Source organism: Epargyreus clarus, unplaced genomic scaffold (genome assembly GCF_041222505.1).
Source record: "Epargyreus clarus isolate Ecla_fem2 unplaced genomic scaffold, WU_Ecla_fem_2.2 ptg000018l, whole genome shotgun sequence".
Classification (NCBI taxonomy): Eukaryota; Metazoa; Arthropoda; class Insecta; order Lepidoptera; family Hesperiidae; genus Epargyreus; species Epargyreus clarus.
The window spans coordinates 5,062,196-5,085,509 of NW_027332226.1; the positions used below are offsets into that span (position 1 = coordinate 5,062,196).

The window sequence follows — 23,314 nt, forward strand, 5'->3', positions numbered from 1 at the left end:
ATATGGAAGGGTTAGATTCGTTAGACTTAATGGTGTCTATTACGTATGATATCAAAAATTGCGTAATGATAATCGTTTTAGTTTGAGGTTTGATACATAAGGCGCCGTCAATAAAATGAAGTTTATTTTTAAATAAAAATATTTTCTTAATTTATTATCTTAAACTGTTTTAAAATTGTTGATAACATGTTCAATCGTAATGAAAATAAGTTTTTTAAGTATGCAATTATAATAGTTACTTTTCAATTCAAGAAAAGTGATTTTTTATCTGCAAATGACATTTTGTTAATTGTACTGATCATATTATGTACCGATAAGTAGGTAGGTAGGTACTCATTAAAAAACAAGAAAAAATTAACATTTTTTACGCTCTATTTTTACACAACATGTGATCTACACATAAATTCAATCTAAATACGAATGGTCACAATTGAACATTTGTTAGAGACATGTGAGTTTCTTTGCCTGGAACCGAACCCAAGACCCTCGTTGACTTTACTGTGACTGCATAATGCAACCTAGCAGTTATAAAATTTATTAGTTTACGTCAGCAAGCAATCTAGGCACATATTTAACAAATACAGTCATGTCACTCCATGTAGTCAAGGATAAACGTATAAACATTTTTTTATAGGACGATGATTAACTAACACTAAATTATAGGTATAGTGGATTTAATATCGTAGTGTCACCTTGACTGCCCAAGGCTTTACCACTGATTTAACTCTTAACATAATTGACCAATCATTCAAAGACATTGGCAGTTTATAACAGGTGTTTGGTATTCATGAAGGAAATTCCTTATCTACATTAATGAGTTGTCCCTTAAGATGAATCTATGCGTCTTTGTGTTGATTTGTAAGTTTGCGAAAAAGTCGCGTTAACATAAAGATTTTTTGTAAGTTTCAAGTTTGGTAGTGATATCTTCGTAATCGAATTATACTCGTTTTGCCGCCTTTAAGGATTTTTTATTTAAGGGATTTTGATTTAGGGATTTCCGTTTTCATCGTTGAATCGTCATAGGATAGGTAGGTTGACTTAATTAATTTACTTAGTTATTGTTGTTATCTTATTTTATGTTGTGGTAGTATGAAGAGATTCCCGAATAATATTCATTTCTTTCTCATAAGTTTTTGGTATCAAAAAATAATTATAGTAACAAAATTTTCTCTGCATTCCAACCCCAAAACAATAAATCCTTCCACTGGAAAAAAAAGAAATTTAGAAGATGAGATCCAAAAATATATTCGGGATTCACATATCCCACTAGCGAAATGTACCTGCCGCCGGTGTGAACCAGTCCTTTATTTTTATTCCGAGTAATTTCGTAGGTAATTTTACCTGCCGGTGCAAAATGGTCGCGGGCGACTGAGCGATGCTCGCTAAATGAAGGCTTGTGTGGAATTCACATATGTAGGTATATGTTAGTAGCTATACAATAACCTGATTGAGACTGAATTACCACGAAACAAGAGAACCAACACACCGGTGACAGATTAAAAATCCCAACGGCAAGATGAGGTCAGCGTAATACCTACAATCCTACATATATGTAATTTCCGCGTTTAATGACGTCAATATGTATTGTATTCATATTTTTGTTTATCAATTTGTATTTGTCTAGCGGGGCTTATAGTCCCGACTTCAAGTAATCAATTGAAATGGGTTACTTATATCAATATTTTCTGAATATGAATATTATATGATCAAATCTGTCAGATCTGAATATGAATATCGTTTTCTCTCTAAATACTAGGTAAGCAAACATGGTAATTTTTTGTTGCGCTATATTGGACCCCTTGTCGTACCCTCGTAGTTAACACACACTCAGCACACCTATGTATTATGTGTGCATTATATAGTCGTATTTATGTTTAAGTGTTGTAATTTTTAACCTGCTCCGAAATCAAAATGCCTATTTCTCCCTTATAGCAGTAGTAGATTTGTATTCTTTTCGTGAGAGACTCGGTCACGCAGAATTACTTTTTTGTCGTATTCCACATTGTCTGCGGGAATACCATCCAAGGTAAATATTCGTCTCAAGTCGGTAGGAATATTAATTTTCTGAAATTGATTAAAAGAGATTCATGGGCGGCAGTAAGGTGAAGCTGATATTGCTAACCAAATATACGCCAAATTATCTACGGATTTCGTACTTTAAATCTTTATTCTCCAGATTCTATCACTTCCTGGTACTATACTAAAGTACTATCGTAATACCGTAAGCAGTAACCAGTTTGTGTTCACCCTTACAATAGTCCTTGTGACGTCTTGCGGAGCTTCATCAATTCAATGTTTATCGTGAAATATGGCCTGCGTTCCGATTGTTAGCATTACAATTTGTCTAGATTACATTGTAACGTAGATTACATTTATAAAGATAGCAGTTCAAGCTGTAAGTATATTATTTATTTTAAAGCTAGACAGTAATATATGTCCGCATGGTAACGAAATTTGTTTTCAAATAAGTCTGTTTTATTTCCTGGTGATAAACATAGTTTAATAACTTAGATTCGATAAAATTGTACCTTTTAAAAATAAACATATTTACTTGTACTTATTTATAGGTATAATTTAGCAAATGTCTGATTTATTATTTATTTTAATGACACTTCCGACTGAGGTACGCGTAACCATTAACTCCTTTGAAATATTTTGTTCAATTTCACACCATCAATAAAGATTTAGAATGAAATATAGATAAGATAATCTATAAGAGAGACATGTAGGTGATCGATTTTTGTGCCAAGTTTTATTTTTATGTCACAAGATCCGAAAAATACAGCCAAAGTACTGATAATCAAAAAGTACAGTTACCGTTAAAGAGATTTAATGGTAATCTTATACAAACCGTACTGTGAACTTGCAGTTAGTTACCTAATTAATGGTGTTTTGATCGTGATACGGTACCTACTACCGACCTCTGTGAGGTACTTATTTGGGTGCACAGCTAGACCCTTTTTATCCGGGGATCATTAGCGTTAGTCAAACTGTTTGTGCAAATGAATTGAATCTTAGCTTTAGCTTTTAATTAACATGGCGAGTTATCAGTAGGGCGTAAGAGACTTTTAATCAGGAAAGTAAGGGCTTGTGGCGACTAATTTGCATACTTTAACAATTACTTGCAACATTCTTTATAAGGTCGGCGGTCATCGCGATCTGGTCTGCCTGCAAATGTCTCTTGTTCAAAGATAAATAATGCTTGTGCAACTTGTGCGGTACATAATATAATGTTCGCTTTCTTCTAGTTTGAATGTGTTATGTAGCTGACTATTATATTATCTATTATATGTAAATAATTATGTAGTATACAGTACCGCGTGCTCCTTGATAAACTTAGTATTTATATACTATATGAACTTATAATTTGGCGATTAATTTTGGAATTACGCAATCAGAAATAATCGCCGAAAACGCACTATTCTACACTACACTCTTGTGTAGTTTTAGAAAATCCCAACATTTATTTAATACTTAGATATTTTGATAGACATTTTAATATGAATTTCTGAATGTTTATCTCTTATTTATGGGTTTCTCGAAAATTTTGTTGCATGTTGTTTAAAACACTATTAAGAAGAATCCCCTTTTATTTAAGCCGTTGATAAAAACCCGATTCCCCATAAATCAGTAGAATAAAGTATGTGGAACCCTTGTCGCACGGTTCTCTCAGAAATCCTTTTAGTGAATTTTTGGTAAACTACAGTAAAAAACGGTAAGCAAGTGGGAATAGGCAGCGGGAATTTGGGGTTCTGTATTCATTATTAATAATAGCTATCTTTATTACGAATAGATGAAACGCAAAATTGAGTTTATTAAATGTTTGTGTATCACACTTTTTTAATTTTTATTATCAGTAAATAATTATAAATTTCGAGATTCCGACATTATTTCCACTCGTATAACAATAATTGAAAATAGGTATTTATAGAATATTCCACTATAACCTCATAACAAGAACGCCTACCTAATTCAATACAATTTAAAAAATACAAAGAACTAGGTTCTACATTCTTAAAACACATAAAATAATATGTAATCATCAAATGAAATTTTCATTGCAAAAACAATGTCAAAAAACGAGACAAAATTTCCACAAATATAGGTTCGTTATACCGAAGGTTTTATTCCGAGATACGGAACTCTAATTCGGTGTCAATTTGTGTTATCCTTATTTATGTACACTAGTGATGGGCGCGACCATCAAAATCATCGTAAAGCTCTGCCGGCGGGCGTCGCGTCACACGTTTTTACGAGCACTACGTATTGGTACTAAACGACGCGGACATAACTTTTTTTTACTAAACGTCGCCAATACCTGACATTACTTCTCGCTTCAAATATTACGGTGCGCACCGAACTGGTTTTACGTGCTTTTTCTTTAGTTATTCCATTCATATTGCTTGAGATCGGAATTCCCCGACGCACTTGACGCAATCGTCGAGTAAAGTTTTACGTTTTACTGCTGTTTTAAGTTTTGCGAGTTATGTTTTTTGAGGTTACATAGGTAATATTTTTGAGATTTATAATTTTGGTTATTTTAATATTTTTTTTTATTTTCTGTAATAAGTCAATTCGAACTGTTTTAAGGAGATTAATTTAACAATAATATTTTATATTTTTAATTGTCGAGTAGTACTGCTTGTTTGCGTGTTTATAGTTACTGTGTTTTTATATTATAAATTTATTTTTTAAAGAAACAAAACTCATAAATTGTACATATTTTATTCTCGAAATCTTTTGTCGTTTAAAAATGTTTAGCGCTGATAACAAAAAGCTACGTTACGTTACGCTTTGAAGAGTAACATTTGTATAGAAAAAAAAAATGGCGACGTAACAAAAACATGTTTTGATTAGACCTTGCCGAAACATTAACTTTTTATACGTCGTATTTAAATGTTGCCTCATTTGTAATTTATCTTCGTAATAGTTTTATACGCACGAACAACTCACCGAACTAAGTATTGACAATATGACCGCAAACATTTTACGGCGTGTCCAATCGTAATGTGCGTGAAGTAACGTTTTGGAGTCTCGTGGCGAATGGTGGAATCGCTTCATTGTAACCTAAGCTCATTTCACGTAGCGGCTCCGTCAATAAATTCAATTTAAGACATTGAGGCCTTGCGTACTCCACCGTAACAAAATGATATTATGTACCCCACAATACGTAAAGTTCATTTTCATTACGAAGCTTCTTAAATCGAGAAGGTTGTGTAAGCGTACGTACTTGTGCGTGGGAGGTCTATGTGTACAACAAAGCGGCAGTCTAATGTAAAGCTAGATTTATTTCATTCTCGGGTTATAACTCAGGCCAATACGTGACCGATGCTCACGCCTACATTCACAACGATATTCCTCGAGAATTATTCACGACCAAAACTTTATCATAGAGAAATGGTAGCGATTTTCACGTATCCGCTGCCGGGGTCACATCAGAGCTATATTGGTTAAAGGTCGGTTGAAAAGGTTACTTCCTGTCGTTCGGCTTTCTACGCTGATTATAAACTGGTGCAACGCCGGCGGACATTACAAAGGTCAGGTACGAAAAACTACTTAACTATTCTATTTTCACCCTTGCGTGAGAGCGATACGAGCTATTGTGAGACTTCCCTTCAATACATCATTTCGTATTCATTTTGCAACAGAAATCACCACACCCTAAGACAGATAATATCTGATAAATTAGTACCTCTAGGTATCATAAGTCACCTGTAATTAAAACGGCTATAGCTTACAGCTTGTCATTGTCTTGGATATAATAGGCGTGGAACTTTCGATAGTCAGATAAAATAAACAAATATACTTCTCATGTAACAACAATCAAGAAAAATTAAACCCTGATTGGTTTATACAAATATGCCACGTACGTGATATATTGAAATGACTTGTATTTATTGCATGGATTTTATTACATACTTCACATAATTAATCCATAGCTACTACTCCTATTTCAGACACTCTTGATAGAATTAGACAGGATTTGGGGCGTTTTGATCAAAGGCACCTTGCGTATTTTACAAACCCTAGAAACGAATAGAAAACTTTAAGAAATGTACGTTTACATTTACCGAAATCTACGGAAAACTTCATGAAAGATATATTTACTTAACTACATAGAAAGTTTGAATGTTAAGAAAGTGTAAATGCCGTTAACAGACTAACAGTTGTAAACGTTATGGACGTTTATTCGTGGATGTGTGTACGAGTATAATTGAGGCATTGAAGTCCGAGTAATAGAGCAGAGAACCCGGAACGGATCGTGTAAACGTGAAGAAAAATTCAATTGCGATCGGCTGGGAACTCGCCGGCAATTTAGTGGCATCTATACCTTGATGAACTTGCCTATGAGAAAATTGAAGTACTGCGTTTCATAAGCGGTGTGCACTTTAAAGGAGCGTGCTCGCGAGCCAGAGGCTACCTTAAATGGAATAGTTTTTGTAACAATACCGTGCAACGAAATTCATACGGGAACACTTTCTATGAGATTACGTCTTTATTCCGTTCACGTTGCGTCACTGAGGGAAAATTCTTTATCCTTTAAATGTTCTTCGTCTTATAATAAAAAGAAGCAGTAGTGTGAAATTCTATCATCGTCTATCACGCTGGGAATCTTTCGAAGTTGTGTGCGTATTTAAATTAATATATCTCTTTATTTCACGGTAAAAAAAAAACGTGCGGCAAAAGCTCTCAATCTCTCTCAACGTGGAATATAGCCTAAATTCTTCTACTTACAAATAAACTCGTGTTCGAAAGTGGGACCTTCATGGTTTAATGATATGTTTACAACGATTCCAATTTTAAAAGAATAAAATACCGGTTATATTAGGTTTTTACCCACATGAACGTACAGGATTATAAAAATATTATTTACACGAATCATTTCACTATATTTATTGCATGATTATCGTTTTATTGACTTTGCATATAAACATTATTAAATAAACTTACATTTTAAACTGTTTACACTTAATTAAAATTTATATGACATTTGGGCTTAAGTTGACTTCGAGGAGTATCTAAATTAGAAGAAATGTTGTCCGGCAATCCGGTATTAATAAATTATAGACAGGTAGCAAAAACCTGCGCGAGCATTTGATACCTTATTACTACTAAAATACGCATCATTAAAGCATTTTGCAACCACTTTATAGGAAGTATTCATAAGCTTATAAGAAATTAATAGAGTAATAAAGGAATAAGCTGGTTTACCTGCCAATTAAGCGGACATGATCACATGTAACCCATAATTAGTTACAATAAAAACTCGTATGATAACTATACTAATTGAAAAAGAATCTCATCTTTTATGTATGTGACTTTATTATAAAGCTTACATTTATAAAATTTTAATGATATTTATTACAATGTGTACTGTAGGTATTGTACACATGAAGCCAAGGCAGTCTTCAATCTTACTTTTGTTTGAAATAACATAGCAAAATTCAAACATTGTCAGTATAAGTATTGGCAGTGAACCACAACCTGCTCTACCACTTTTAGAACACAATATTTTTTCCTTATGGCAGTGTTATTTAGGGCTGTTATACTCTTGCTTAAAGGGCAGAAATAAATAAGTCCGCAAAACAAAACTCTCATTCTCAGTTAGCCCCTAAGAGTAGCAACACATAGATGAGTAAAATACCAACTCTTAATCGGGGATGATTTCAAATGTCCATAAGTGGTAGTGTTAACGTGGTAGTGTGTACCTCAGGTAACGTGCCTAATATTTCAATTTCAAAAACACTGAATGTCAATAACCAGTCCTTTTAATAGTATAGCAAAGCCGACACTTGCGTCAGCGTGAAAATGTTTCCTAAAAGCAATCACAGGTGGAATTGACGAGCAGATGAAATCATCAGCCATTCCTGCATGCTATCTTCACACTTATTCACAAGCAAAACAGTGTATATTGCCGTACACGGTCAGCGTTGCTACGTAGATGGGGAGAAACGCTGCAATTTCATTATTACGCGAATGCAGTGATATGAGCCAATTTGTATCAAGTGTAAACATATTGAACGTGAAGTGAACGAAAAACAAAGTTTTGACGTCATTATTGTTGGCATCGATCAATTTGTTGTGGATTGATGATTGGTATCTATAAAGGGAGTTATTATGGACATAATGCAATTGCTTAAAAATAAATATATTGCGGGTTACGGTGCAATAAAATTTGGTGGGTTCAGTTGAAAAGTGTGCTTCTGTTATTTCATATTTACTTGATTGAAACTTGTAATTTGAATGTTTTGTAACTCTCCTTTTTTCTTAACTTCTATGGAATAAGATTTCTGTACGTAGGCAGTTAATCTGACTTTTTAAATCAATGGATATCACAACTTTACACCGATCTCGTAGCAAAAAATGAAAATAAATAAAAAAATAAATATCGCTTACTGATGCTGTTTTGGCGTAATGAATTTCAGTACTTGCATATTATAATATGCATATTTCCTTCACCAACACAAGGAACTGTTAGCTGAACCTGTTTCTATCGAAGTCGGTTTTCGAAAGTAGATTAAAAAAGTTAAGTCAGTACCGTAACAATAGGTTCTGATAAGTTGTCTGGTATAGGGCTGTACATGGCTACTTGTAATTTAGTAATAAGTAATAAGACAATCAAACAATCGTATGTCGTCGTTGCCAACCCTTTACTGTTTTTATGAGATAATCATATGCCGTCATCGAAACCCTGTCCCTTGCCGGGCACAGATTTTTTAAGAGCAGTTTAGGTCATCAACCACTACGCTGGCTAAGTCCAAATTAGTAGACTTCACATACCCTTGATAACATTTTTAAAGAATTCCCAGGCGTGAAAGTTTCTTCGCGATGTTATCCTTCGTCATTATAAGAAGTAATGATTAATTTCTAATACGCACATAGCTTTGCGAAATCAGATGTGCTCTCCGGGGATAAGAACCTCGGGCCCTCCGATTGACAAATATTACGATTAGGAGAAAACTATAATTCTTGAAAGCTTGGACTCCAGTTTTAATCTTATTTCTAATTATTTCGTACCAATAAATCCTTTTAAGAGTAGAATATATTTCATCAATACTGGGTCACTAAAGAATGGCCAGTTAATAGTAAAATGTGGAAACGAAGCGCAATAAACTTAAATAATAGACGCTTTTGCCTATTTTAAGGTTTACCGTTACGTGGCAGCCCTACACTTTAAGTAGATTAGATCAGATTTATTGAACGAATTTCTTCAAAGATACCATCGGACTTATCGAATTCTCGCAGAAACTTGTACGGAAGGCTAGTTCGCATAGTTCAGTTTCTAGGACGAACCAACTACCGTTTAATCGGTCTTCCTTATTACCCGCCCACTTTCGTTTTCCAACACGAGGTGTAAATCCACTTCTTACTAGGCATTTAATGTTCTGGAGAATTAAAATATGAGAGATTATTTTTTAAATTTATCTAGTCGTTAAGTTAGTTTTATAGCACTGAATAAGCCATTAAACGATATAAGAGAATAGTTGACTATAATACACAAAAATACTGTTAATGCATCTAAAATGCTGATTGGAATAAAAATAATTAAAAAGATTAGATCATATATTATTATTTTATAATTAGAATCTCCAGTAGAACGTATGTAATACTAATTACGGAATACCCTAAGTAGTCCTAATTTAAAGAGGCAAAATAAAATCAATAATATGAAGCGAAATTAAATTGAACAACAACAAGAGAACATATTTCCGATGTTTTACTTGTTACGGCTATTAGGATATTTTGCGATCTATTAAAATATTGGTTCAAGAAACAAAATACATAGCATTTAACTTTACGTGACTATTAATTAGACACTCATTATCATTTAATAAAAATATTGTGAGGAGGATATATTCAGAACCACAAATCTTTTTTGCATAAGGATAAAATGATAAAAACATTGTACAAAGCTTCCGATTCAATCGCTTGTCTGTAGCATATAGGTACATTTGATTGTAATATCAAACATCAATCTCTGAGGTCTGCTCAATGTGAATGTAGAAAATCATATATCATAGAAAATTATAGCCTGCCTTGTACAAACGAGCAATAAAAACAAAAGTCAATGCAATATCTGATAGTGATGCTGCACGCGTATGATTATATAAATATCTTCATACGGCTATCTCATGTTTGAAGAATACTTGATACGAGCTAGTGTAAATAAAAATACCGAGAAACCAACTGACACTTTAAATGTAAAAGCAAATCATCTTATCCTTAGGGATTACAAGCAAATAAATTTACATACGCTAGAAAGATAGGAGAAGAATTTTTCTCTGCGCTAAAAATATAATTTAGCAGCTAAGGTATCAAGAAGTATTGGAATTCTTATTAACCTTTAATGTATTTATGTTAATATAATGTAATCGTCGTCAACCCATTACTGTCCGACTGCTTGTCACGAGTCTCCTCTCAGAATGAGAAGGATTAAGCTATACAACACTACGCTAGCCCATTCTGTACGCATATAAAAAATAATTATGACTTGATATAAGGGTGAAGTAATACATAGTGAGGAATCCTAGGTACTTAGGTTAGGTTAGGTTAGGTACATGCCTGAGAGTCCTGTAAAAAAAAGGGTAGACTTTAAATATTTGTGAGGGAGATCCTCACAAATATTTAAAGTCTACCAGGTCCAAAATGTTCTCACTCTAAGATAAGACTTAGGCCTCTCAGTTTGATCAAAATAAGGCGATAATGAAGATAAATAATCAAAAGTTTTACGTGCACCAATTCAATAAACCGACATTACAATATCAAATAAATTGTAACCTCATTTCGATAAGAGAAAAATAACTATTTCTGATTTGATCTCCTATTGTAATCAGACTTTCTATGCGTGATGTACGACCAGAAATCGGTATTACGTTGAAATATGTTAAGCCGTTCACAATATCGACGCCAACGTCTGTGGGTAAACGAAAGTCAAATCCGTGGATCCCGCCTACGAACCAAGGTGAGATCATAAAAGCTTTGTAAGGAACGATTTACACTTGACGGCTCGTGTAAGTACATATGGGATTTTGAGTGGTGAAATTTCTTGTGGCGTAAAGACCGCTGTTTAGCTATACATGTTATGTTTTGAATATATTTGCAAACCACGTACCTAAGAATTCTAAATATCTTTGTAAGAAAGACGGATGTCATATTGGACATGTTAAGATTAGTTCTTTAAATGTTAACACGTGGAATATACTGGAGTGGACTTCAATATCACACATAGGTGAAATCGCACTCGAAGTACTATTTTGCATAAAATTCCTAATATTTGTGATGCAATTAAAAAAAGCCCATCTAAAAGGCATGATCTTATCCAGTAGTCGATTATTTGGATCAGTTAGTGCAATTATTACATTCTCTAATCTCTAATTTGCACATGCACTATTAATTAACCCAGAAGAAAGTAAATTAATTCTAATGAATTTATACTTATTTATTTAGTACGTTGTAATATTAGCCCCTGGTATTTAAATAGGTAAATTAATAATATATGTATGTACTTATAGATATATGAATTTACATACACGCGTGTAACTATTACGAGTTCTTCTATTAGTTTAAAAGCTTAAACGTTTCAAACACCGTGTTTGTAACGAGCTTAATTTTGTATAGTACTCGGCTAGTACTGTATACCGGCTTATTGGCAGAAAGCCGTTTACCTTCACCGTCCGGTCGTTTGGTATCCGAACGTAAAGCGAACACGGTGTAAAATATTTTACTCGTTTTTGCCCTTACTGAATCCTCAACCTCAAGGCCAGATACATCCGATGGAGTTCATTGAAACCCACCCTGCATTCTTTATCACAATTTAATATTTATGCTGCCTTCGGAATTTTAAGTAGCATTGTCATAAAAATAGCATTGTCAGATCCTGTTATAAATTCTTCGAGACACACCTCGCGCGACTTGTCTGGCTTTATGAATGGCATATCAGGATAGTTATGTACTTCTTTCAGTGACTATTTTGTCTACAATAAAAAGACACTCCCCAAATTTACTGGTTTTAATATTGGCGTTATAATAAAGAAGAACTTCCTATATAGCTGATTAACGACATATGTCCTTAAAAGAATCGGTCGTAAAGAATTAAGGACATTTTTTAAATGTACCTTACGTAACCAACAGAATAACAAGTACTTAGTCTCATTTTAGTATTAATCTCAAATGGAATTCGCTATTGCCGTGTAATTAAAACATAGTATCAACGGGTAACAAAGTAAGTATCAAAGCTATTAAATCTACCCTATAATTCTCCGCATAATTGCTAACACCTCCAATGAAATATTTGCCATCATAATTAATTGATTGATTGTGGCGATTGTAAACGTAAATCTCCAACGTCAGATATGATAGTTGCGTCGTGATAACGAGTTAATTACTGGACTCGCGTTGCGAAAATACCCGCTTTTCATATCTTTATCAGCACAAAAGCGAGCGAGTAGGTAAGGGTTCTGTCGTAATAAATATTTTTATCCTTTTTAGGGTTAAGTAAAAACAATGCATTTTTAGGAACATTGTACAGTTAGCTTCATTAGTAGAGCAGATCAAAATTCCAAAAATACCGTTACAAAATACGTTACGTCACTAATGTGATATGTTATTGTTGAGCTACTTTTGACACTGTAGTGTTCATCTTCTGATGTTCAGCTATTTATGAAGGTTTGGGTGTATTTCTGAAACCTTAATATTTTCATCCGATTTGGAGCTGGCGGTACATTCAACAGAATATCTGTATTATATTGTTCGGTTCTATAAATAGGACAAAATACAACAATATAAGCTCGTGCTGATTGTTTGCTGTTTCAATAACGACTGTGTTATTTTTAGGAAATAACAGATACTTGTACGCTATAATAATAACCAACATGTTATAATATAAGGCGCAACCCATACAGAAACCGCATAAGGCGCCGATAAATTGGTCAATTCATATATTTTCGTACAACGTACATATAAATATCAAATACATGACGTCCTGACTACAAGCTCAATTCAAGTATTTGGAACGTTAAAAAACATAATCATAGTAACATATAAAAAAAAAATGGACATTTCAACACAGAACCCTAAAAACAGGTTGCCGTGCTGTAGAACCGGCAAATAAATTTTGCTACCGGCAATTGTTGCTCTATTGTTGACCAGAAAGGATTGGCGTTCAATTTCTATATGCAAGCCTGCAAGGGTTGCTTGTGAAACAACCGATACAATAACTGAAATGACCATATTGATATGAGTAAGTAATGCGGTGTTGTGTTTAGAGTATTGACTGTACTGAGCAAATAATAAAAGATTAATCGACTGTGTCGTATGCTAATCTATTGGTGATTGTCAAATGCAGAAATGGTTATCGGTTATCAATTTATACGACACAGTTTTTGGTCAACATAACGATAACTTAGATATTAGTTGTTGCACATAGCTTTAAGATTAACTTTGCAGTGGTATATCTAAATCGTAAAGAAAACATGTGTCTATAAGATATTTCTGACCGATTTTGTTTTTTAATAAAGCAGCCAATCTTACGATTTCTGTGGTTAGCACCGCACGTGAACTTAGATTGAATTCCAAAGTGAAGCTGATCACAAATGCTGCTCTTGAACGCTAAAATGGAACGCTTCATGTCAAAATCTCTCTTTTCCTACAACCTTCATGGTAGCAAAAAGGACTTTAAACTGATTGTATGAGGCGGAAAGAAAAGCATGAGGATCGTGCTGCCCTAGCCGAACTATCGCTGAAATTGCCATCAATAAAATTTAAACTCTAAAAATCTTGTATAAATTACTTCTACCATACACCCAAAATCAATAGCTAATTCGTCAAATGATAAAGCAATTTCATCTGAAATGTGGTTTCGTTACATCCGCGTACTCCGATTATTACTTTCACGATCGCTGTGTGTGGGATTTCATCAATTAACACATTTTAATTAAATTTTGGCAGGTTTACACATTTCTCGGCCGAATTAACATTAATAAAGGTGGTCCGAAGGCTCCGTTATCTTATTATTCAAATAAGTTACATAGACAACTTCTCTGGCCCTTTTATTGCCCCTTCAACGTAGATCCTTAGTTAAATAAAACATCGGAATACAAAGTTTGATGAGACATTTTCAAATCCTCCTCGTAAAACAAGTCCAATTTAATTTTATTCAATTACGCTAGGTAAGCCACTTTGACGATATAAAAAGTAATGTTTATGCTTGACCTTTCTGGATCTAGAACTTAATTTAAAACGTTACCAATAAAAATATTACTTCATAGCACGCACTTTTGGCGTAAGTGCTAATTATATTACGTTACAAATCATAATTCTGAAAAGAACCCACGAAATAAGAAATTTAGTTTAACGTGAAATACGGTACAACCCTTCGACTGCGGGGTTCACCCGGTGTCACACACGAATTTCGCCATATATGCAATTGCACTGTTATGTGCTACTTTGAAATATTCTAAGTGACATACAAACTTAGGGAGGTCACACATGAACGACAGAAAGTTAATACACCAGCTACAGTTTATGCCGACAATGATGCCGACGGTCGCCAACGGTCGCAGTCGACAGGCAGTGACCGTCAGCTCATATGTTAGCTCCCTTTGCCATCACCGACAACAATGCACGAATGTTTTAGAAAGCTCTATTACTGCTGTTTCTGTAACGAGCCATATAAGTATAACTTTAAAAAGGGAAAATTTAATTTGCTTAAATAATTTTCTTTCGAAAAATTACTATTTAAAATAACTAAGCTGAGTTGATATTCATACAAAGTGGATTTAGTCGTACAATGAAATAACTGTCATTGAAGTTGTAAAGTATATATCTTAATCTTCAAACGTGCAAATAATCCTAAGGATTTTAGCGGTAGACCCACGCAAGGTCTATTTGTGAACATTAACACACCTACTTAATCTAAATGCACCGAAAAAAATCATCTAATCTGGCTCACGTTTCGCTAAGTAACTATTTAGTTCTCGAGATAAGACGGCATTGTTCGGTACCCGTTATGTTTATTCTAGAGTAGAACAAATAAAACATCCGGGGCCCTTCATTCTCCGTAAGAATGCATCTGTTACTCAAAAACTTGAATACCTACCAGACGCTTCTAACATTTAGTTAAGATTGATTTTATTTCCGTGAGAAAATTTAACTTCATCGTACCTATCAAATACACGCATACATTCGCACACACATATCTATTATTTACTTTAAATTTATGCAATCATTGTTTTCTTAAGACCATACAGTAGGTATGCTGGACGCCATTCTTATATTTTTTAATGAATTTAAAGTAGAAAAGTAATCTCTCTTATAAATTGTTACTCACAATTAGTAAGTACGTAGTTAATGTCTCGTGATATCGCCTCCTTCATGGTAGCAAGGTTGTCTTATCACATCTTTCAATAGAACACTAAAATTCCTGCTGTAATTCAGAGCCGTGACGGTTTCTGTCATATTCGTCATTAGTTCACTTAAGCTATCCCCCTAAAAGTATGTAATACAGAAAATCGCAAATACATTTGTAATACTTTTAACAAAAACTAAATATTACCTTTTAAAATCCTTGCCAATGTATTAAGCGATAAATAATACTGCATCCGTAATTATGTGCAATAAACGCTTCAATATAACTAAGCCATTCGCAAAAGCTATTCAGAAAACTATTTTCTACTTCCATTATTTCCCGTCTAAGATTTATAGTTCATTATTGCTATAAAGTTCTCGATTTCAAGGAATGTAGAAAGTTTCTACTGATAGTTAGGTACTACGGTAAGAGAATACGAAATAATGACTTAATAATGTTCTAACGTAATAAAGATTTTAACAGTATCGATCTTATTGTTCCATTATTGGTGTTATGGTTATTTAATATCGATAGAATATATTTACGGACATTGAATATCGTGGAAATGTAGGTTTTCAAGACATTTTTCTTTAGCGTTATCAACCTGATGGTTTTTGTTTATGTATTGATTGATATGATGAAACATGATTCAAACTTTTTTTTTTAAAATCAAACGTAAACTTCTAGATGGGGAGGCTAAATTCAGTACGAACTACTTAGGCAACGCACAGATTAATCATTCCTAGTTACATCCAATCTCATAAAAATAGTATGATTTGTGTGTTACAATGGGAACAGTGTGTAATATGTTTTACGTCCATAAATATTACACGAACTCTAGTCAAAACTAAACTTCAATCTTAGATTTCAATCTGACATCTTAAAACTTTAACAAGCTGCCAACAAACGCTTGCAACTTTTAACAATACCAAGATTGCATTATATCTTGAGGCATGAATATAATGAGAAAGCCTCAAATACTAGACAGCATTAGCCGTTGCATTCCAAAATAGAATTGACTCTGTGCTTACTTCGGACTATTGTCGGATAAGGACTATAGTGTACAGTATAGACCGTGCCATAACTGTGCTAACTAGTGACATATGTAAGGAAGTTCTTAGGCCCAACGCCTACAAAACCGTATAAGAAACAGAACGGATGTACCTTACTTTGAATACGCTCATGGTACGATCCTATTTAATGGCCGCGCGCCCTTCCGAGACTAAAATTGATTCTAACATTGTAGAAAGCTATATTGGGTTTGCGCTGCACTAAAGTGTTAGACATTGTCTGAATAAATTTTACGAGATGGCATCTTCCTGTATAAGAAAGTCTCTTGAGCCATAATAAACTAAAGTTATTTCAATGGAAACGAGATAAGAGTTTAATTATTACATATCAGAACTGAATATCTATTCAAGAATCTTCACTGGACATCCTAACGCTCGTAGCACAGTCGCTAGACAAATTGCTAAAGATTTTTGTTAGAATAGAAATTAATATCAGTAAATCGGTAATCGACATATACCTAGTATTGAACGTGTCGAATTTGTATACATGTATTGATTTTAATGAGCACGAATTCTTTGGCTATAACAGTTCTAAGCGTAATAGTGCAGCCTATACGTCGCTGCCTAATCGTAAAATCAGGTACATTTCGAATCGCCCATGCACGTTATAAATTAGTTAGAGAGCTATCTTGAATTTATTATTAAACCACAAACCTGAATAACATTTTTTTGACATCTGTGTACCTAAATAAATTATTTTTAGTCCGTGCAGTAAGTACCAATATAATGCCGCAAAAAAGTACACAAACTTATGTCAATGTATATGTTTTTAGATATTGCTCATTTATTTTAAGTTTATAACAAAAACATAGTATTTCATTTTGAATCAACGTTTTCTGGGAAAATCTAGATGCATTTAAATACAGAGGTAGCAAGGTATCTATGGTTAAAGTATATTGTGCTATTATTTTTTTTGTCTATTTATATCATTTCTATATCCGCTCATTTGTATGATAATACTGAGAGGTTCAAGTTGTCTTATTTCCCGATATCCTTAGACATTTCGTGCCTTTTTTTTTTTTTTTTTTTTTTTTTTTTTTTTTTTTTTTTTTTTTTTTTTTTTTTTTTTTTTTTTGTTAACGAGGGGGAAACCTTCAAAAGGTACCCGGTGCCGTGGGAGCGACACGGGGTTATGTGGGACTCTTACCGCACTAAAACCCCCCCGGTGGCCGTCCTCGGCGCTGCGTAGAGGACTCCGGGATCTCCAACGGAACGCAACCGGAGTCCTCTTAGCGCTGTGCCCCGTCGGGCTCCGCCCAGGTGAGCTTGATACTCACCACACCGTCTGGTGTGCACGACGGTATGCGACCACACATACCGCCGTCCTTCCCGGGGTCGCTGGCCGGGCGGTTTGAGCTCCCACTCTTGCCGTCCGCAACCCCGGAAGCCCCCTTTTAGTCGCCTCTTACGACAGGCAGAGGATACCGTAGCCCTATTCTGGTCCCGGAACTACAGGGACACCGCGCCGGTGGGCGTTACCGACGCCTGCGGCGACTCCTTCTCCGAGCGGGTTCAGCGCGCTCCCTTGCTCGCTCGGCGTCTTCCTTCGCAGACATGACTATATCGCAGAAGGTGATCATGCCGTCCCAGGCTTCGCTGCGCTGAACCATCGCCCCAACGATGGCCGGCGGAGACAGATCCGGTCCCACTTTTTCGACGAGGTTCCGCCGCTGCGAGTCCCACGCGGGGCAGTACTGCAGCGTGTGCTGTGCGGAATCCTCGTCATGCCCACAATGATGGCATTGGGCCGACTCTTCCCTCCCTATCCTATTCAGGTACTCACCGAAACAGCCATGTCCGGTGAGTATCTGAGTTAGGCGGTAGGTCACTCGACCCCTACTTCTTAACCAGGCTCGAAAGTTCGGCAGGATAGCGTCAACCACCCTTTGGCGTAAGTTCCGAGGCTCCTGAAGTCGATCGCGCCAGCACCTCAGAGCACGCCATCTGGCTCTCCTTCGAAGCACTACGACCGTCTCTTCGCTGAAGGGTTCAGCCGTCTGACGGAGGACGCGGATCTTATGGAAGATCCGTGCGTCCATATCCGCCAGAATGTCCAGGGGCGGAAGCCTCCCCAGGACTGTCGCCGCCTCATACGATATGGTACGATAGCCACGGGCGACTCTGATTCCGATCATACGTTGCGCGGAATTCAATTTCCGCGCACGACGCCGGCTGGCAGACAACTTGTCAGACCATACCGGCGCACCGTAGAGCGCAATCGAGCGTATCACACCCGCGTAGAGGCGGCGGACTTCTTCCCTTGGTCCCCCGAGATTCGGCAGCAGTCTGTGCATAGCACCCGCTATCTTATGAATCCGGGGGACGAGACGGTCGAAATGTTCGTCGAAGCACCAGCGGCCATCCAGTGTTAGGCCAAGGTACTTCATGTACCTGCCTATCCGGATGTCCGATTCACCGACGCGCACTGTGGTTTCAGCTGACTCGGTTATCGGCCTGCGGCCGTGGAACCAAATCGCCTCGGTCTTCTGGGACGCTACCCGTAGGCCCAACCTGCGGATATTCGCTATGACGCGTGCCACCCCGACTTCTGCTAGCCGAACCGCTGTCGTATAAGACACGCCTTCGGTAAGAACCAGGGTGTCATCGGCGTAGCAGACGATGCTCACTCCATCCGGGAGCACCGTTCTCAAGACCGCGTCATATGCGACATTCCACAGTAGCGAGCCCAGTACCGAACCTTGCGGCACCCCGCGCACGACATTCCTCCCGCGAACGCTCCCATAGCGACCTGGGAAGCGGATACGCCTGTCCGACAAGTAGGCCTTCAAAACCGCCATTAAGTAGGACGGTACTTGATGAACGGACAGACCCTCCAAGATCGCTCTCCAGGGTAGAGAGTTAAAAGCATTGACAATGTCAAGGCTTACTGCCAGGACTACTCTACCCTGGGATATGGCCTGCTCTGAGAGCGTTCGGACTCGGATGATGGCGTCCACCGTTGAACGCCGCTGCCGGAAGCCAAACTGGTTTTCGGAGAGGTCCGGGCCATGACACGCTAAGTGTTGGCTAATTCGAGAAGAAATGATCCTCTCGAATAGCTTGCCCGCCTCATCCAACAGGCAGATGGGTCTGTACGCTGATGGGGAGTCCCGAGGCTTGCCCCACTTATGCAACAGCACCAACCTCGCTTGCCTCCACACCGACGGAAACCGTCCATAGCGGAAGCAGGCGGTGTATAGGTTTTGCAGCCTCTCCCCCAGCACTGTCAGCGCCAAAGCCCAAGCCTGACCAGGAATTCCGTCCGGCCCCGGAGCAGTGTTTTGCCGCGCCATGCGCCTAATCGCTCCGTCGAGCTCATCTGGCGTCACCGCTAGTTCATCCGACCATGTGGAGGGATCGGGCAAAGCGGCGGGAGGACCCGTTTCGTCAGTGGTTCCTGGAAACAGGCTGTCCACCACTGAGTCCACGAAAAGCGGGTCAAGAGTTTCTGTGAGCGGAGGCACCCATGGACGTAGCTTACCAAGCACCATCTTGTACGGGCGTCCCCAAGGGTCTCGGTCTAGCCCCTCCACGAGCGCGCTCCAGTTCCGGGCCTTGCTTTCGGCGATTGCGCCCTGAAGCAAAGTTGTTGCGGCCCGGTACTCCACGTACTTCTCCTCCCTTTCCGCAACACCAGAAGACCGACGTCGTCGAGCCCGAGTGTACTGGCGTCGAGCACGTAGGCAGGCTGCACGCAACCGTGCGATGTGCTCCGACCACCAGTACACAGGGCGTCTCCAGCCAGGTCTGACACGCGGCATCGCGATATCGCAGATTGCCGTCATGTCACCCCTGAGCTTGATCGCCTCCCGCTCGGGATCGAGCCGGTCATCCCCCTCGGCGGTGCCGGACCAGTCCACAACGTGGGCAGCAGCGACGAGCAGGTCTTGATTGAGCCGCTTCAATGCCCATCGACGTGGCCGGTCTTCTGCACTGCGGGCATCTGCAGCCGGGAGCCGTAACACTACGTCCACTAATATGTGGCGATGGTCAGACAACGTGACTAGTTCGTCGGCCACCCTCCAGCCCGTGATCAAGCGCTCAGCAGAGAGAGTCGCCCACGAGAGGTCTACGACCGACTCTCCCTGCCAACGCACGCACGTGCTGACCGAGCCACGATTCAGCAGACGCAGGTCGAGCCCAGCTGCCCATTCGAGCGTTGCCTCTCCCCTGGGACTGTCTCGTCTGTTTCCCCAGACCCTCGAATGGGCGTTAAAATCGCCCATCACGAGTACCGGTCGGGGAAGACAGGACCGAACACAGTTTGCCACACGGTCGAGGAACGTCTCGAAAGCCCCTAGAGTGCAGTTCGGGGAGACATAGCACCCCAGCACCGCCAACGGACCCCACTCCACTGCGACTATTCCCCGCTCAGAGTGGAGTCTGGAACATGGAGGATCTCCCTCACCGCCCGCCCAGTACACGGCGACGGACTGCGCATCGTCTCCTACCCACCGCGGATGCTCCGGAACTCTATAGGGCTCCGCCACCACTGCCAAAGAAACCGAACTGTCCACGAGGCATTGCTGGAGCAAGTCCTGCGCCCCGCGGCAGTGGTTCAGGTTCCCCTGGAGTATTTTAAGTGACGGAGACCTATCCATTAGGAGTCCATCGCTTCCGCTGGCGGACAATGGGACGAAGCGCTGGGACGCGCAGGCCCATCTGTCCGTGCCGAGTTGGCAGCCGTGGCCGCTGACACGTCTCCTCCATTGGCTCGCTTCCTCTTTTTCGGCGGTGTGCACCTCCTGCTACCAATGCGGTGGTCGGCTGGTCGACCGAGGTCCACGCATAGGGCGCATTTTGGTGCCTGTGCTCCGCATTGGTTCGCCCTATGACCGGGCTCGCCACATACGTAGCACAGTGCGCTCCTATCTTTGGTGCTGGTGCACTGATGCCTAGCGTGCCCCGTCTCGAGGCAACGGAAGCATTGCAGCGACCTAGCCGGTAAAACCTCCACTCTGGCGGACACCCATCCGACGAGAAGCCGTTTCGCGGCGGCTAGCTTACGAATGGCCGTGAGGGGGCAGCGCACCCATGCCGTTCCCAAAGCTGAGGGCCGCCGTCGGATCTGCCCAACTTTGATATCGGTGGCGATGCACCCGCAGGCCATGGCGATAGCGCCGGCGACGTCTTCCTGGGTGACGGAATCGTCCAGATCCATCACCCTGGCCTCCCCCTGCTTTGAGGGCCTCGCCACCTTGACGCCCATATCTGAGACAACCGCTTGCAGTTTCCCTGCGAGAGCGTCGGCCTTCCCAGCGCAGTCCTCGCCAGCGATTTCTATGAGCAGACCGCCATTTAGGGCTTTTTTCTGCCTCACCTCGGCTATACCTAAATCCTCCAGCTTAATTTGGCTCTTAGCGGTCTTCATTACCTCCGCGTATGTAATGTTCGACCCCTCGGGCACCGTCACAGTAACGGCCGCCGACTTCGGCACACGCGGAAGCCTCTGTTTCGCTGTCTTCCTCTTACCGGCCCGGCCCTTTTTGGGCCTCTGGGTCGCCGGTGCCGGTACAGCTTTGACCGCAGGTCGCCGCTGGGAGGCACTCTTTCTGCGCCCGCAACTCGGAGATTGCCTCCGGGCTGGCTCCACTCGGGTCGGGTGCGGAGGCCGTTCTTTCGCCCTGGCTTTGCGCCCCACTACAGTCACCCACGTCTCCGCTTGCGCGGCTGGTGACGACGCGACCGGACGCTGCAGCGGCGCCTGGGCCGCTGGTGGACGCGCAGGTGTGGCCTTCTTCCCTAGGGGGGGCCGGATCGCTCTGCCGGGGAAGAGCTCGTTCTTAAAGGACGCCAGCTTTTTATCTATAATGGACCCGATACGCTCCATTAAGGCGTCCTCTCCATTTCCGACCCTCCTTTTTTCAACACGGGGCAGCTCAGGTCTAACCGTAGTATTCTCACGGCGTAACTCATTCAGTTCCGCCGTGAGAGCCTCCATCTTCCCGTGCAGGTCAGCAAGCTGGGAACGCAGTGTGGCATTTTCTTTTTCCAGGTGTGCAGTGGTCGCCCGCTGCACAACCTCCGTCGCTGCTGCCTGCACGTGGCGCACTGCCAGCCGGATGGCGCGCACCATATCGCCCTTCAAATTTCGGGACTTGTCCGCGACCTTTTCAATAATCTCTAGGTTCTCAATTATGTGAGAACCTAGGTCGCCAGTCGGCTGCTCGGTCAACTCCCGGCTCAGTTCTTCGGCACTCGGGAGAGAAGCCTTCGCTCTCGTTTTGGCTACTGGAGCCAAGGGCACTGGAAAGTTGTCATCCCTGCCGGCCTGAGGTTTCACCGACCTCTTTTTGGGCCGTTCGCCTTCACTGCCATTTGTCGGCAGCGCTCTCTTGCGGGCACAAGCCGACGTGGCTGCGGACCGAGTCGACACGGCCGACATCAAGGAGCAGTCAGAAAGTTCGTCTGCGTCCGATGAGACGGTCGGTGTAGGCGAGCCAATTCTTCTACCTCTACTCGACCGCAACTTCCTCGTCGCCGCTTGTACAGCAGGCGTCAGTCCAGTCTCATTTTGCATCTCGGAGTCCGTTGTGGGATTGCGATTGTCGTGTTTACGGAGGCCGGCGGATTGCCGACCTACGAGGCAGTTGTTGCCCCCTCCAGAGTACGTGGGGCAGCCCTCCGCCGTAGCAGAGGGGTGGGATTCTCCCTTTCGGGTACCCACCTGGAGACCGTTTTCGCAACTAGCCTGTTCCATGTTTGCGTCTTTTTTAAGGGGTGAGCTCCCCTGGGCCGCTCTTAGTCTGGTCCTTCACCCTTCGCCTTCCGGTATGAGTAACTCTGCCGTATAGCCTCGGGGATCATTAGGACACGCAAGCCCCCCCACCACGACAAGGTGGCAGCCCGTTCGGGGGGGAGACATTTCGTGCCTACCACGTCGATTGACCGGCGTCTG

At 40.3% G+C, this 23,314-nt stretch overlaps 2 protein-coding genes across 2 annotated transcripts in view; one reads left to right on the forward strand and one right to left on the reverse strand.

Annotated features, from left to right (window-relative positions):
* Cad86C (Cadherin 86C) overlaps positions 1–23,314 on the forward strand; it is a 149,054-nt gene that overhangs the window by 34,870 nt on the left and 90,870 nt on the right. The window lies entirely within an intron of this gene.
* On the reverse strand, positions 16,648–23,116 carry LOC140749621 (uncharacterized). Its single transcript, XM_073082727.1, has 4 exons — positions 21,089–23,116; positions 18,808–20,984; positions 18,024–18,183; positions 16,648–16,665 (listed from the first exon to the last, which is right to left on the reverse strand). Exons 1-4 carry the CDS (start codon positions 23,114–23,116, stop codon positions 16,648–16,650), a joined length of 4,383 nt encoding a protein of 1,460 aa, XP_072938828.1.